This window comes from Carassius auratus, chromosome 36 (genome assembly GCF_003368295.1).
Source record: "Carassius auratus strain Wakin chromosome 36, ASM336829v1, whole genome shotgun sequence".
Lineage (NCBI taxonomy): Eukaryota > Metazoa > Chordata > Actinopteri > Cypriniformes > Cyprinidae > Carassius > Carassius auratus.
In genome coordinates this window covers 17739562-17752953 of record NC_039278.1, presented here as the reverse complement: position 1 = coordinate 17752953, position 13392 = coordinate 17739562, and the positions used below count along the sequence as shown (strand labels likewise).

Sequence of the window (13392 nt, the reverse complement as noted above, 5' to 3'; positions counted from 1 at the left end):
TAGTATTGTATATTAGTTTATTGAGAAATGTTAAGACAGACATGGGCCTATAATGTGTTCCTCATGATAAACTACAGAGAAACAAATGAAAAAGAAAAAGAAAAAAAAAACAACACAATCAAGGAAGCACAATACTGAACATCAGCACGGTTAAAAAAAAAACACACACCTGACGAGGCACTATAGCGTACGTTGTACCTGTACGATTTCAAGTAGAAATGCAAAGAGGCAACGCATTATGCCAGTAATGATGCATACAAACCTAGTCATTAATACTGAACTGAATATGAATAAATATGAACAAATAAGTGAGGTCACTCCATACAAATGTGTAAAAAAATAACTCAAAATGTCATAAAGCTATGACATGGCTGATGAAGCGGTTTCAGCAAATAGAAAACTATTGCATACACTTCAAAAACAGCACAAAATTGCACTTCATTTGTAGTCAAAAGAAGAAAAAATGGAAAAGGTGATTTAAAAACTTAACAATATCTTAAATTTGAAATGGCACTAATGTTCTGAGGCAACGTTTTCTGCTTGCTGAAATACAAACAAATAAAATAATTAGCAAAGGTACACAGAGGAAAATAATGACTAACAATGTCAACAGACAGCCATCATGACCGCCATCAAAAATCATTGCTTCCTTAAAGGAATGTATGATTTGAACACACCTAATTCTTACTGACACTTAAAATCTCCTAAACAAGAAATCTGAGCTGGCATTCAGAAAGAGTGTTTAATTATTGTCCAAATTAGTTACACACACACACACACACACACACACACACACACACTGGGTCAAGTGAGTGAGATCTGTAGTGTGACTGACAAAATTACTGAAGATTATGGCTCTTATAATTGTACATGAAAACAAACAACCAATAGTTGCATAAAAGGCACAGGAGGTCTTATGAGAGGGTTATACAAAATACATATTCAATGTTTAAAAACAAACATGTATTGCATTGTAAAATACAAAATGCTGATCTTAATTCAGTATTTGGCAAAAAGTAGAAAGTATTCCAATTTGGAACTGATTTTTTTATGTTTGAATTTTAACATATCCTTGACCTACTATTACAATTGTAAATCCAAACTTCTCAGGAGCATGTCAAAAGTTAATTGTTCCATAAGTGGAGTTAGACTACATGACTATCAAGATAATGTTATTTTAGAATGTTTGACTATTGAACAAAACAAGAAACAATATAGGCCTAGTTAACATAATTGTTCTCCCTGGAATATGCTTAGAACCTGACAGTTAAGCATAAAATACTATAAACAAACCACAGTTCTTATATTATTATATATTTTTTTCAGTTAAATACGTAAAATTATCAAGAAAAAAAAAGTGCCAATTATAATGAAATGTGCATCTCTTACATAATATTAACTAATGCACCCAAAGTGCACTTTAAACAAAAACGAAGCAGAAAAAATAAACCAAAAATAATTACAAAATAATACCACAGTAACATTCAAAATAATGATTACATAGATCGCTTGGCTTTACATGTGAGCCTGTGTTTTCTTGCAGCCACATCCAGGGACAAATTTCTCGTTTCCGAAATTGGACCGGGCATGTGTATTCTGGACGAATGGTGTAGAACGAAGGAAGAGGGAAATAACCGTTCGTAGATAATCTTCAGAGCTAATAAAATTACTGCAAGAAAATGACCATCAGAATTATTACATCACAGCTGACCCAAATGTACTGTAAATAATTGATATAGGTAATAATTCAAGTTGATAACACTGGACATAGACAAGTGAATGTTATCATCAACAATGAGACAGGTTAGATCCATTAGTACACAGCAGAACATGGAAGAATCATTTTTCCAGATGCTATGGACAGAAGGACGCAGAAGACTCACATGCAACAGTCAACATGCCAACTAATACAAACGTTCAAACTGAGAGCAACAGATCATGCACAATAAAGTGGTTCAGAGTCACCATTGTAAAGAAAACATGGACAATGTGTTATGCTGGCTGAAAGAGTACAAACAAAATCAACAAAGACATGGAATGACATGATAAAAGTTCAAAGCAACTTCAAGAAACTTAGTCTAAAATTTCTGAATTTACATTCTTTCAGTGCATGAAAACTATAAATCAAGACATTATCTTTTACAAAAGACACCTCTCGTTTTTAGCTAAAAAATCTTTATCATCAATTATGTCCTTCAACCTGGATTGCAAAGATCCCAGCAGACTCAGAAAGGTGAATCTCTGTTGGGATTACACAGATTTATTCACACTGACACGGAGATTAACAGACTAGCTTTGTAAGACTGGGTTTAACTCAGTGACATTCAGTGCTGGTTGGGTTGAAGTAGAAATACTTGCCTCAGATGTTCAGCGAGAAAAGACAACTTTAGACAGACGTAGCTGTATTTTAACATGTTTAGTAATCTTCCTTAATTGTTTCTTCAATCCTTGTTTATAGATATCTATGGGTTGCAACTAAACTCACTAGAAAAATCTAATATGTCTGTTTGTACAAAAAAAATTATAATGGTAACAATGCATGACATTTGTACATTTTGACAATCTTGGTAGGTCATGCAGTTAATTAATGCATACTGGAAAACTGTATGCACTTCAGCCTTCTTTCCATTATTATTAAATTTTTTGGTATGTTTGCCTTCGTAACCGGACAGTATTTAGACAGGAAGCGAAGTGGGAGAGAGATGGGATCGGGAAAGGCATGCGAGCTGGGACTCGAACTCGGGTCGCTTAACTGCTTTCTTTAAAAAAAAAAAAAAAACACAGGAGGTAGTAAAAATGTCAAGAGTGCCGAATGTCGAAACTAAAGCGATTCACTTCCGTACCAAAATACTGGATTCTGCCTATTAAAAAAATAAATAAATAAAAAAATAATGATTGTGATAATCCTAGTAGATAGCATTACCAACCCATCCAATCTCTCCAGGTAGATCTACAGGAAAAGAACTAGGCCCCGAACTTTAAACAAGTATTAGTGAAGCCACAAACAGTGACATGCTAGCATTGTCCCAAGCACACATACAGTAAAAGGATTGTTAGTTAGCATGAGGATGGAGATGAGTGAATTACACACAGGTGTTAATCGGATCCAGTATCACACAGAATTTTATATTTCTCACTGCAGAAAACCGCAGGACTTCCAATAAGGCCGTGTGGTTGTGGTCGGTTCTTACAGGGTAGTCTAGGACTTACACGGGGGCTGGAAAACGACAAGGGTCCTCTGCCACGGCCAGATGAAGCCTTCCCCCGGCCGCCAGGCCCAGCACCGGATCCTCTTCGGGATTGCTCATGGTCAAACTCCAGATCCTCCAGTCGCTGAGTGAGGGCCAGTTTCTGCTGGATGGCCATACGCAGGAGGGAGTTCAGAGTCTTCTTCTCATCTTCTGCTGCAGCCAGCTGCCTCTGCATGTCGTCCAATTGAGTTACATACTCATCACACCTAAAGAAGAAAACGGGAAAGAGGGATAGTGCAAGAGAGATTTAGTACCATAACCATACTGTTCTCTGGGCAGTAGATTAATTTCTTACAGATGAAGAAAGCTGAAAGAGAAGATATTTTCAGTTGTCTTCCTGCAGTACCTGGTGGCAAACATTGCCCTGAGAGAGGAGAAAGTGACGGCATCTTCTTTGAGAGCCTTCAGCTCGTTCCTCAACTTCATCATTGTTTCGGTGACCATGGCCTTTTCATTCTCATATTTGCTCTTTAAGTTTGCCAGGGCAACCTCAGCTGTCTAAAAGGGCACAGAACCACACCACAGTTCAGAAAACGCTCTTGAAATACTACAATCTACTACAATACTACAACCCCAGGCCATGCAGCTTTTCAATATTCTGGCGTCATATCCACCCATGCAAAGCTCACCTGTTTGTTGGCCTTGAGCACAGTCCTGAGTGTGGCAATCTGTTCCCGCTTAGTGCTCAGCAGGGACTTGAGCTTCAAAATCTCCTCCATGCAAGCAGCTTGGTCTTTATCCGCCACTGCAGCCAACTCTAGAGAAGCAACTCTTTGCCTGGATAGTTCTGTGGTACGATCCACCGCCTTCTGCAAGTGGCGTATCTGATCCCGAATTATTGCTACTAGGTTGTAGATGTCCATTGGTTCAGGACGTGGATCTTCTCTGACCGGTGTCCCAGAAGTTGAGCTGTCAGCAGCGGTGGAGGCTGACCTGGGTGCCTCGGCTGTGCTGCCGCTGGTTTGGGTCAACGTAGACTGACGATCTTTACCATTGGATTTGTTTCCTTTACCCTCTTTGTAAAAATCAAGCATGACACGGTTCGGGGTTTCATTGTTGCACATGCAAACATGGTGGTAGAGGTTTGCAAGCTCTTCACTAAAGGCAACAAGCTCATCCTGGGCAACGCTGAGACTGCCTTCTGTCTCGCCTGCAACTGCACTCACTTCCTTTAGCTCCTTTTCCAACCGAGTGACTTGATCTCTGTTTGTTCGACTGCTGCTCTCCAGCTGAGACACTTGAACACTGAGGTCACGCACCTGTCCCTCCAGTCTTGCCCGTACTTCTTCATGTTCGGCCTTCAGCTAGAAGAATCATGCATAATCAAGTTGCCATGAAATGTGCCATTAACCCATTAATAAAACATGAACAATACTGAACAAAACTCGACTTTTCTCAGTCCCACTCACCTCATCATGCTCTGATTTTAGTGTCTTAAGCTCCTCTCTCAGTTCACCTGCCTCTGCTATGGCTACCTCATACTTGCAGCGAAGAATCTCTGGCCCATTAATATCCAGCTCATAATAGTCCACATCATTGTCCTCTCGACTGTCTCTCTCTCGCTCACTGTCCAGGGCCGACTGCCGCTCTTTGCCTGCCTGCAGTCTCCTCATAACGCCCAAATCATCGCTAAGTCTCATCAAAGCTTCCTGCTTTTCGGCTAATGCTCCTCGAGCATGCTCTAGCTGCTTCTGAGAGTCCTGTAAAGTGGTGAGAAGAGCTACCTTCTCTCGCTCCACCTGCAAGGTGAAATGGAGAGGGAAAACGCTACATTTCAAGTGGTCTGGAACAAATTACCATGTTTGTAACGGTACACATAAAGATAGCCATACCTGTAAGAGCTGTTGCTTGAGTTTCTGGATTTCCGAGATGTTCAGCTCTGTCAACAAGTCATCCACCAGACTTGGAGCCGGACGGAAGGTTCCATCTCTTTTGGGTGTAGACAGTCTGTTATCTTCATCGTTAGCATCGCTGACTTTAGCAAATCCGTTCTCAAACATAAGAATGGCATCGTCGTTATTTGGTTCATCCGCACTCAGTTTGAGCCCATCCAATGAGCTGGCAAGAAGCGAGTCTCCCAGTGTCATGTGATGTGTCAATTCTTTTCGGAGAGCTGCTTTCTGCTCCCGCTCTGTCTTTACGGTTTCCAGAGCCTCAGTTAGCTGACGCTCAGCTATTTCTCGTAACCGAACAGCATCCTCTAGCTGGCTGTTCAGGTACTGCACTTCCTCTTGCAAGCGTCGATTCTCATGTTTAAATCCCTCGAACTCCACCTTTGGAAGAGTTTTTGGAGAAACAAACCAAAGACAATGGTTATGGCAATAGTATGAAACTTATGTGAAAGCAGTAGTCATCATTAAGAAGACACTTTCATCGAAAGTGCCTCCAAGGTGATGGTGCATGGTCTGCTCCTTGTGGGACTAGAACCAGCAACCTTTTGATTACCATTCATGAGCTTACACTTCCACACCCACATTTCAGATGTGATCAATGGTCAGTGCTACTAACCTGACCCTGTTTAAGGGTGGAGACTTGTTTCTGAAGGCTGATGTTCTCCTCCTCTAGTTCAGTGTAGTCTTGCAGCAGACGAGACTCTCGGATCTTGTACTCTCGAATGTCGTCACGCAGACGACTGCGCTGCAGCTCCACAATTTCATTATTCTTAAGGACACAACAATCTTTAGTTGACAAATGACTTATAAAGAATATAGATTCACATATAGAGCATAACTCACTGGGTTTGTTTGCGGTCAAGTACATTTTTATGCGGACAACTTTTATGAATAGGTTTAGTAAATTCAATACTCTTAATAAAACCCTCTACAGCACAAACCTCTCTCAGCTCGAGTGCGAGAGTGGCCAGACGTTCATTCTCCGCCTGGGTGCTGGTGAGAGTATTTTTGGTTTGTCGTAGCTCAGCCTGCAGTTCTTGCACTCTCTGCTCATAGTACGCCTCTTTAGATGCCGACTCCAGGATGAGGGACTCCTCCCTGCTTTCCCCATCTGCAGCCACCTTTCTATGGGTGGAGTGAACCTGACCATATGCCTGTATGAACATGATTGGAGAGAGATCCGGGTTAGAATTATGCTTGAAGTCTATCACGTTGAAGTGGTATGGCTATAAACATATTACTTGTTCTGTAGGGTGGAGGCTGGATGAGGGTAGGCTTGAAATGAACAGTGTTGGTGCATATTAATCTTAATTGTTCTAAAGAAATGCTATGATATTTGGGGCAAAATTTAATTGGCTAAATCTAATCAAGACCCGAGGACTTTGTCAGCTGATATTCTTTAACACACATCTAACATTTTAGCATTTTTCTTCAGATCTGCCCCAACATTAGCACAAAATATCCTTAAGTCTTTAGATTGTGTCTAGGCCTCAGGATCTCAGGATTCACACAGACAGTTTAGTTTGAGGTACGTGGGTCATTTTGTAAGACACAAAGATGCATCCCCTGCAAACTGATGATGTAACCGACTAGAGACAAAACTAGCTGAATTCGATGCTCTTTTTATCTAACTCTAAGCTCCATCTCTTTCTTTCCCTCTCAAAATTTGTGTCCCAGTCTGAATGATGTCATTAGCATGCTACTGCATGACTAAGTTGCCACACATGCAACCATGGCAGCACAAGCCGTAAATGTTAACAGCTCCATTAGTGCTGGTGGCTTGACTGAATGGCTAACAGAAAAGCATGCAGGTATCACTGATGTATGATGGAAAAAGCACATTGATTCAAGGGCCTAACAATCTGACACATACATCAGTGTGTTTCTTCAAATATGGGCATGTTTGTCCCTAGGAACTTTCAAAAAATAAACTCTCTTAAACACACTTCATGCTCTCAAGGTTTTATTTCATTTATCCATTAACAATGTGAATCGGTCAACACGCATACAATGCTTTTCAGAAGAGGTTTGTCAGTTGCAAAGTCATGAACTTTGCCAACCCTGTATCATTTCCAGCGTGTGTCAAATTATGTATTATGTTTATTACAATTCAATGATGAAATGGTTTTCAACATGGAATAAAATGGTTAACTAATTTTCATATTTTATAATTTCATTATAATTTATGCATCATAAATACACACTTTCACAATTTGAAAAAAAAAAATTGTTCTATAAATAAGTAAAATGAATTAAGACATAGAAAAAAAGCTAAAACCAGTTTGCATTCAAATCAGCCCCTGGGAAATTAAAGTGCTTGTAAATTGATTAAATGTCCATTGGCAACCCTGGCCCATAATAATATCAGAACGCGTGTGAGACAGAAAGAGACATGGAAATGGTGTCAGCACTAAGTCGTCCTCCTGCCACAGCAGCTGCTGCTAAGAACTGGCAGCTATCCACCTGTCAATCTGGATTGCCAAGACATTACTTTAGAACTTTATTCTGATTCCCAAACAGAAACTCCCTGGATAAAGGCCATGGCAATAACACACCTACCTCCAACACTGTGCGTTTCTCTCTATTCCCAAAACTACAGATTAACAAAGACCTATTTTTGTGATCAGGTCTTTAATAAAAAGACAGAATTTCTGAGTAACATAAACTGATTCTATGTATATCTCATAATCAACTTACAATTCTCAGTACTGCTCTGATTAAACTCAACCAGAGTTGCATTCACAGCTTACTCTGTATAACTATTACTGCGAAAAGGCCTTGTTAAATATATCCATGCCACTGCTGTATAAGACTGCCATTAAGACCTCAGGAGAAATATTAACTGTGATGTTAGACGTAAGACTTCTCACCTGTGCAGACTTTAACAGCGAGCAAATCTGCAAGCCTAGTTTTCTGGGCTGTTTTCAGGGTCTAATGGGTTCTAGAAGAGCAGTTTTCAGTTTATGAATCATATAAGATCTGTACATAAAGAGATTAAAGTAAAAAAAAAATGTATTAGACTAATCATGCGAGTAATCAGTCGACTGTTGGAGGCCTTTGTAATTTGTTTTTGAAACGCAAGGCATGATATTTGATGCGTGCTATTTATATTGTACAATAAAAAAATAAAAAGTATACTTCAAGTGATGTCAACACAGACCTTATTTTACTCAGAAAACTGCTACTCTGCTAACCCATTTGAAATTCCAGAGGGAATCCGTGGTGAATTATTCTTCTGGATCGGCCTACAAACTGACGTCATGACTGATCTTCAACAGTAACAAAAATGCTTGCCAACAAAAGCTGATTCAGAATCCAGAAAGCATTGCTCTATGTGAGAGAAGACTCAAAGATGCCTTTTGCCCACAGAGTAGTCTGACAGAAGCTTGGTTTGCATGTTAACTGATTTAAGCTGACTTTGATCTGACTCAGCACAGGAAAAGAGTTTAGCATCTACTTGGTTTAAATCGAATAACAGTTTACAGATCTTTTTTTTTTTTTTTAAATGGGAAATGCATTAAGAATGAGCAAGCAGTTAGTGACTGGACAGATTCAAAATATCTTCTACTTCCTATAAGTTTGCACATTTTTTCCCAAATATACTTCTCATAAGTTACGGGAAGTTCTATGAAGAGGAAAGGAACCAGGGATGTGTTTAGGGATGTGTATTAAAAATATATACCATAATTTCCAGAATTTATGTCGTGCAAAATGTGCTTATATTTCAAAGATTTGTCCTGAATGAGAATGTTTTCTTTAAGTTTTATTTACTGGTATTTTACATTATTTCTTAACATCATAATTGTGTGAACATCATGTGAATTATTCTGAACATCATGTGACTTTTACACCAATGCAGCTTGTGTTTTTTTGCAATTTTGCAATTTTTACCCAATGTGATTTAAAAAGCAGAAATGTAGAATTTGCAATCCATCTAGAAGTAATAACTTGGCAAGTACAGCGACTAGGACGTATTACAAGCTGGACTCAAACCTCTGTCCCCCTCATGAGCACTACAGCTCAATGTGTTAGAGTAAATATATTCATCATCGCTAGACCTTATCATGATTATTAGAAATATGCATTTAAATTGTATAATTCTACATCAAGTAAGCTAAACTCTGCAGGACACCAGCCCTCCAGGAGTGAGACCCGTGAGATAAAGCAAAAAATCTTGATAAAAAAAAAAAAAAGAACATTCCAATTCCAAAACTGCTGTTTTTCCATCACTAGTCTATGAAACCTCAAATATTTACTTCTGCTTCTTTAAATAGTCACAAACCCTATAAACCAGCCCAGTCTGTAGATAGGCCCACCCCTGCACAGCTGTGGACCCACCACACTGCTGGAGGCTCTATTCTCATCCCTCTTGTTAAGGAAGACCACATTTCACCCTTCTTTCAAGCTTTAAACCCTTTCAGATGGACTGGACAGCTGACAAAGCATTTCATCCAGGTTAGCACACAAAATTGAAACATTTTAGATATGACTGTGATGGACTTAGAGCTCCTTCAGCACACTCCACATTCAACATAGAAGAATTACACTATTTACTTACAATCTACTCCAAGAAAAAGGGATGTACAATATATTGGAGATGTAATCAGTATTTGCCATTCTTGTTCAAAATTTGGGGGTATTTACTTTTACGGTTGCACATCTTTTCTAATTTGCGTAAAGCATATAAAACTCTACATTGGAGATGTAGTGTAAACACTATTTCTTAAACTGATTTTTGTTTATAGCCCAACATATTTATATCTCTGTCTGCGGTCATATTAACGTAACCTAGAAACACACCTTATTCTCATTTGGCATAATGAACGCTACTCTTGCAGAGAAGGTGCCTTACTATGCCAAGACAGTGTTTTGACAATGAGAATGTGTGTGTGTGTGTGTGTGTGTGTGTGTGTGTGTGTGTGTGTGTTGGAGTTCAAACAGGTGAGAGAACAGATCTGATGTACTTGGATGGGATTAACTAGTCTCCTCTTTTCACCTCACCCTCCGTCTGATCCAGCGTGTCTGAGCCTCGATCACTACCCCCAAAAACATTTAAAAACACTTTAACACAAAAAAAATAAGAGAGTTTAGATTACTTGAGATACATGGAACCTTTAAACAAAAAAAAAAAAAAAACAAAAAAAAAATGTATTGCCACACTGCAGGACCTTTTAAAATAAATTAGTGAAGTAAAAAAAAAAAAAGAAAAAGAAAGAAAGAAAAAAAAAAATCACAGATAGTAACAAAACACAGGACTTAATTACATTTAAATGTTACCCTAAATAAAAAAAAATTAAAAAAAAAATTAATCTACATAAAATAAATGGTGACTACTAGTAACAGGAGCTAACGGAATAAATATATGGTAAATGGCAATGGGACCTGATTATTTAAACATGAACCTAAAATCTAAAATAATATACATATCAACAATAAATATGAATTAAACAAATACGTTTATTATTATTTAAATAAATTAATAATATAAAAAATGAATGTAAACAAACAAATAAATGGTGACTAACAAGACCTAACTGACCATATGCACGGAGTGTGCTTTAGAATTTCCGCATAAAGATAAGCCAGCTCGTAAACTTCTGGTGAAGCATCATGTGTTGTTGTGGTATATATAAGAAGAGACTCTTGAGACCCTCACAGAAACCTCTCCTGCCTCGCTCTTGTCAGAAACTAAGAAACAAAATAATTACAACACCGTAAATAATAATAGATGTACATGCAGTTTCATGTTATTTAACAACATATCATGTTATATGTCAAGCCTGGTAATCCCAAAAGACTTAGACACATATTTGGACATTAAATACTGACAACTAAACAAAATCGTAACGGTTTAGGCTAACGTTAGCTAGCTAGCGATGCTATCTTGTAAACAACATCTTAATGGTTTTCTTGATAATCATTTCATAGTCATGAACACATTTTAAAACACTTAGAATACAACTACAACTTGTGCAGTAAAAATCACTTTTAAAGATTCACTTTTCATCAATAAAGATGGCATGAAAAAATACGCCAAAAATGTCTCCATGCAGAAGACTTTAAAGAAGCTACAAGAATACCTTTTGTGTGCAAATATATATTATTGTAAATGTTATCCTAAATCTTGAAAATCAAATCATCAATCATCAGTATTATGAAATGAAAATCGTCTATCTTTTCTGTGTTATTGAGTTTGAATAGCTTTAGTTAATAAAAAAGTACTTACTCGTGCAATCTCCCTGCTAATCTGATTTCATGCATTGACCTACTACAGAAGTCAAGTGGCTTGGATTGATACAAGAGCATGTAATAAACAGAAATCGTTTTATAGCTTCCAGCTGACAACCCTTGTGTGAGATCAGTCTAGTCTAGCCGCTTTTTTTAGTCTGATTGCTTCCCAGATCTTCTTACTACATGACGAAGACTGCACGCTCTATTTCAAGCTGTGTAGAAAAAAGATTAGAGTGGAAGGAAGTATACAGAACCGAGACGAGCTCTAAATAAACTTTAATTCGAACAATCAGGATTAATGTCGGAGCTTTGCTGCATGTTTGTGTTGACAGGAAGCTACAGGGGGAAAAAGAAAGAAGCTGTGCAAGGGTGCTGAGAACACATTCAAAACTCTATTCAAAAGTCCATTTAGGCCTAAAACAATCCATTTACATCCCGGTCGAGGTTTATTTTTGGATGTCATATCAGGAAGAAACATCTCAGTCACTCAAAAAACCCTTGTTTCCTCACATCAACATCTCACTTCTTGTTTCATTTGCAGCCTTTGATCCACAGCACATGATTGATCTATCTACACTTGTCTGTATATTAGTATGCTGAATGTACAATATGAGGTGATGATATTTTTTCATCACCAATAAAGATGAAAAACTGATATTATTTGCTTTCCGACTCAACTGTTGGGAGTAGATGATGAAAACAAAAACCTAACATGCATTATGAATATTGTATCCAGAACAACAATAATGAATTGTGACAAATGAACTATAAAAAGTGCAAATATTCCACCTAGTTTATTTGAAAGCATAAAACCTACATGCACAATAACTAGAACACAATCCACAGCCACACTACACTTGAATGGCCTGAACTGAATGGCTATTTTGTATTTTTAGAGCTAAAGATTAGCATTTCATCTTTATAATTTGAAAGCTGGTGTAATCTATAATATAGTCTTTATCAATTCAAAAAGTTTAATTTTGAACTACCATATTTTATTCTGTCAATGTGAACGAAATAGTATTCAATGTTAAACGAAATTCCAAACAAAATGTTAATTACTGTATAATATAAACGGTCCATGAATTATTAAATTAACACTTGTTTTGAATCATTTAACACTACACTTAATTTAGATCCTTTTTTTTCTTCATCATCCACTGACAAGGCTGCCTGTAAGAATGGCAAAATAGCAGATTCATCTATGTTTCTTAATATTTTCCATTATTTGTGGCACGTTTTTCGTGATTTAGACTACTTGCTGAAGAACAATGAAAGCACACAAAAAGAGTGAGAATGGGTGGAAACTGGTGCTCTTTCCCTCTTGTGCGCCGCCGCTCTTAAAATCAAAGCGTTCCATTTAGAACGAAAGTAGCAACATTGTAACATTATTGTATCCTTTCGTCTCACCTCTCTGAGCTGATCCAGTTCTTGTCTGACAGTCTCATATTCGTTCTCCAGATCTTCAAAGCGTTGTTTCAGCTGCTGGTTCTCCTCCAGCACTACGAGCCCGTACTCCGCCGCCTGGATCTTCTCCCGGCTCGTCTCGCTCAGTTCCCGCGTCAGGCGCTCGATCTCCGCGCGGAGCCAGTTGGGCCCGGCCTCAGAGACCAGCTGCGCCTCGGGACACCCGTCCTCATCCCCGGACATGTTTGCCATACCCAGGCACAGTCTAATACAGGCGATAACGGACCGAGCCCGTTAGTTCCTCATTCTCAACCATGAAGTTGCTCATCAATCTAAAGTTCATGTAGTTTATTGGATGCACTATTCTTAATATAAAAGTTCAGATTCTATCTTATAAACTTATTCCCCATGATTTGACGTATAACTCCATGATTTCCTCTTGTTCGGATGTCATTCCTGAGACTGGGAACTCGTTTTGTGAAATCCCCCAGCAAGAATACGAAGTGATTTCCTCGCTCCTGTTTTATGGGTAATGTAGTCCCATTCACACATGCATGCGTTTTATTATGACTGGTGCTCGCCTACAAGACCCATAATGCTTTGTGTTTTGT

General features: G+C 38.3%; 1 protein-coding gene across 4 annotated transcripts; it reads right to left on the bottom strand.

The window, feature by feature from the left end:
- Positions 1-13295, bottom strand: LOC113055479 (protein bicaudal D homolog 2-like). Of its 4 annotated transcripts, none has more exons than XM_026221828.1 (10): positions 12785-13295; positions 10683-10831; positions 6085-6297; positions 5760-5912; positions 5084-5524; positions 4661-4990; positions 3881-4555; positions 3598-3749; positions 3192-3457; positions 1-1669 (listed from the first exon to the last, which is right to left on the bottom strand). In XM_026221828.1, the coding sequence occupies exons 2-10, from the start codon at positions 10683-10685 to the stop codon at positions 1497-1499; spliced, it is 2406 nt and encodes an 801-aa protein (XP_026077613.1). In that variant the 5' UTR covers positions 10686-10831; positions 12785-13295; the 3' UTR covers positions 1-1496. The 4 variants fall into 4 exon arrangements, with proteins under 4 accessions (XP_026077613.1, XP_026077615.1, XP_026077611.1 ...); XM_026221830.1 differs by lacking the exon at positions 12785-13295 and adding an exon at positions 11370-11790; XM_026221826.1 differs by lacking the exon at positions 10683-10831.
- Positions 13296-13392: the final 97 nt, after the last annotated feature.

Bases quoted from the DNA above. Each gene is read 5' to 3' on its own strand.
- LOC113055479 (XM_026221826.1), bottom strand. From the start codon at position 13,033: ATGGCAAACATGTCCGGGGATGAGGACGGGTGTCCCGAGGCGCAGCTG. The intron at 5,525-5,759 runs GTTAGTAGCACT...ACTCTTCCAAAG, and splicing joins CCACCCTTAAACAGGGTCAG to GTGGAGTTCGAGGGATTTAA. The intron at 1,670-3,191 runs GTAAGAACCGAC...ATTTTCTTGCAG, and splicing joins TGTAAGTCCTAGACTACCCT to TAATTTTATTAGCTCTGAAG.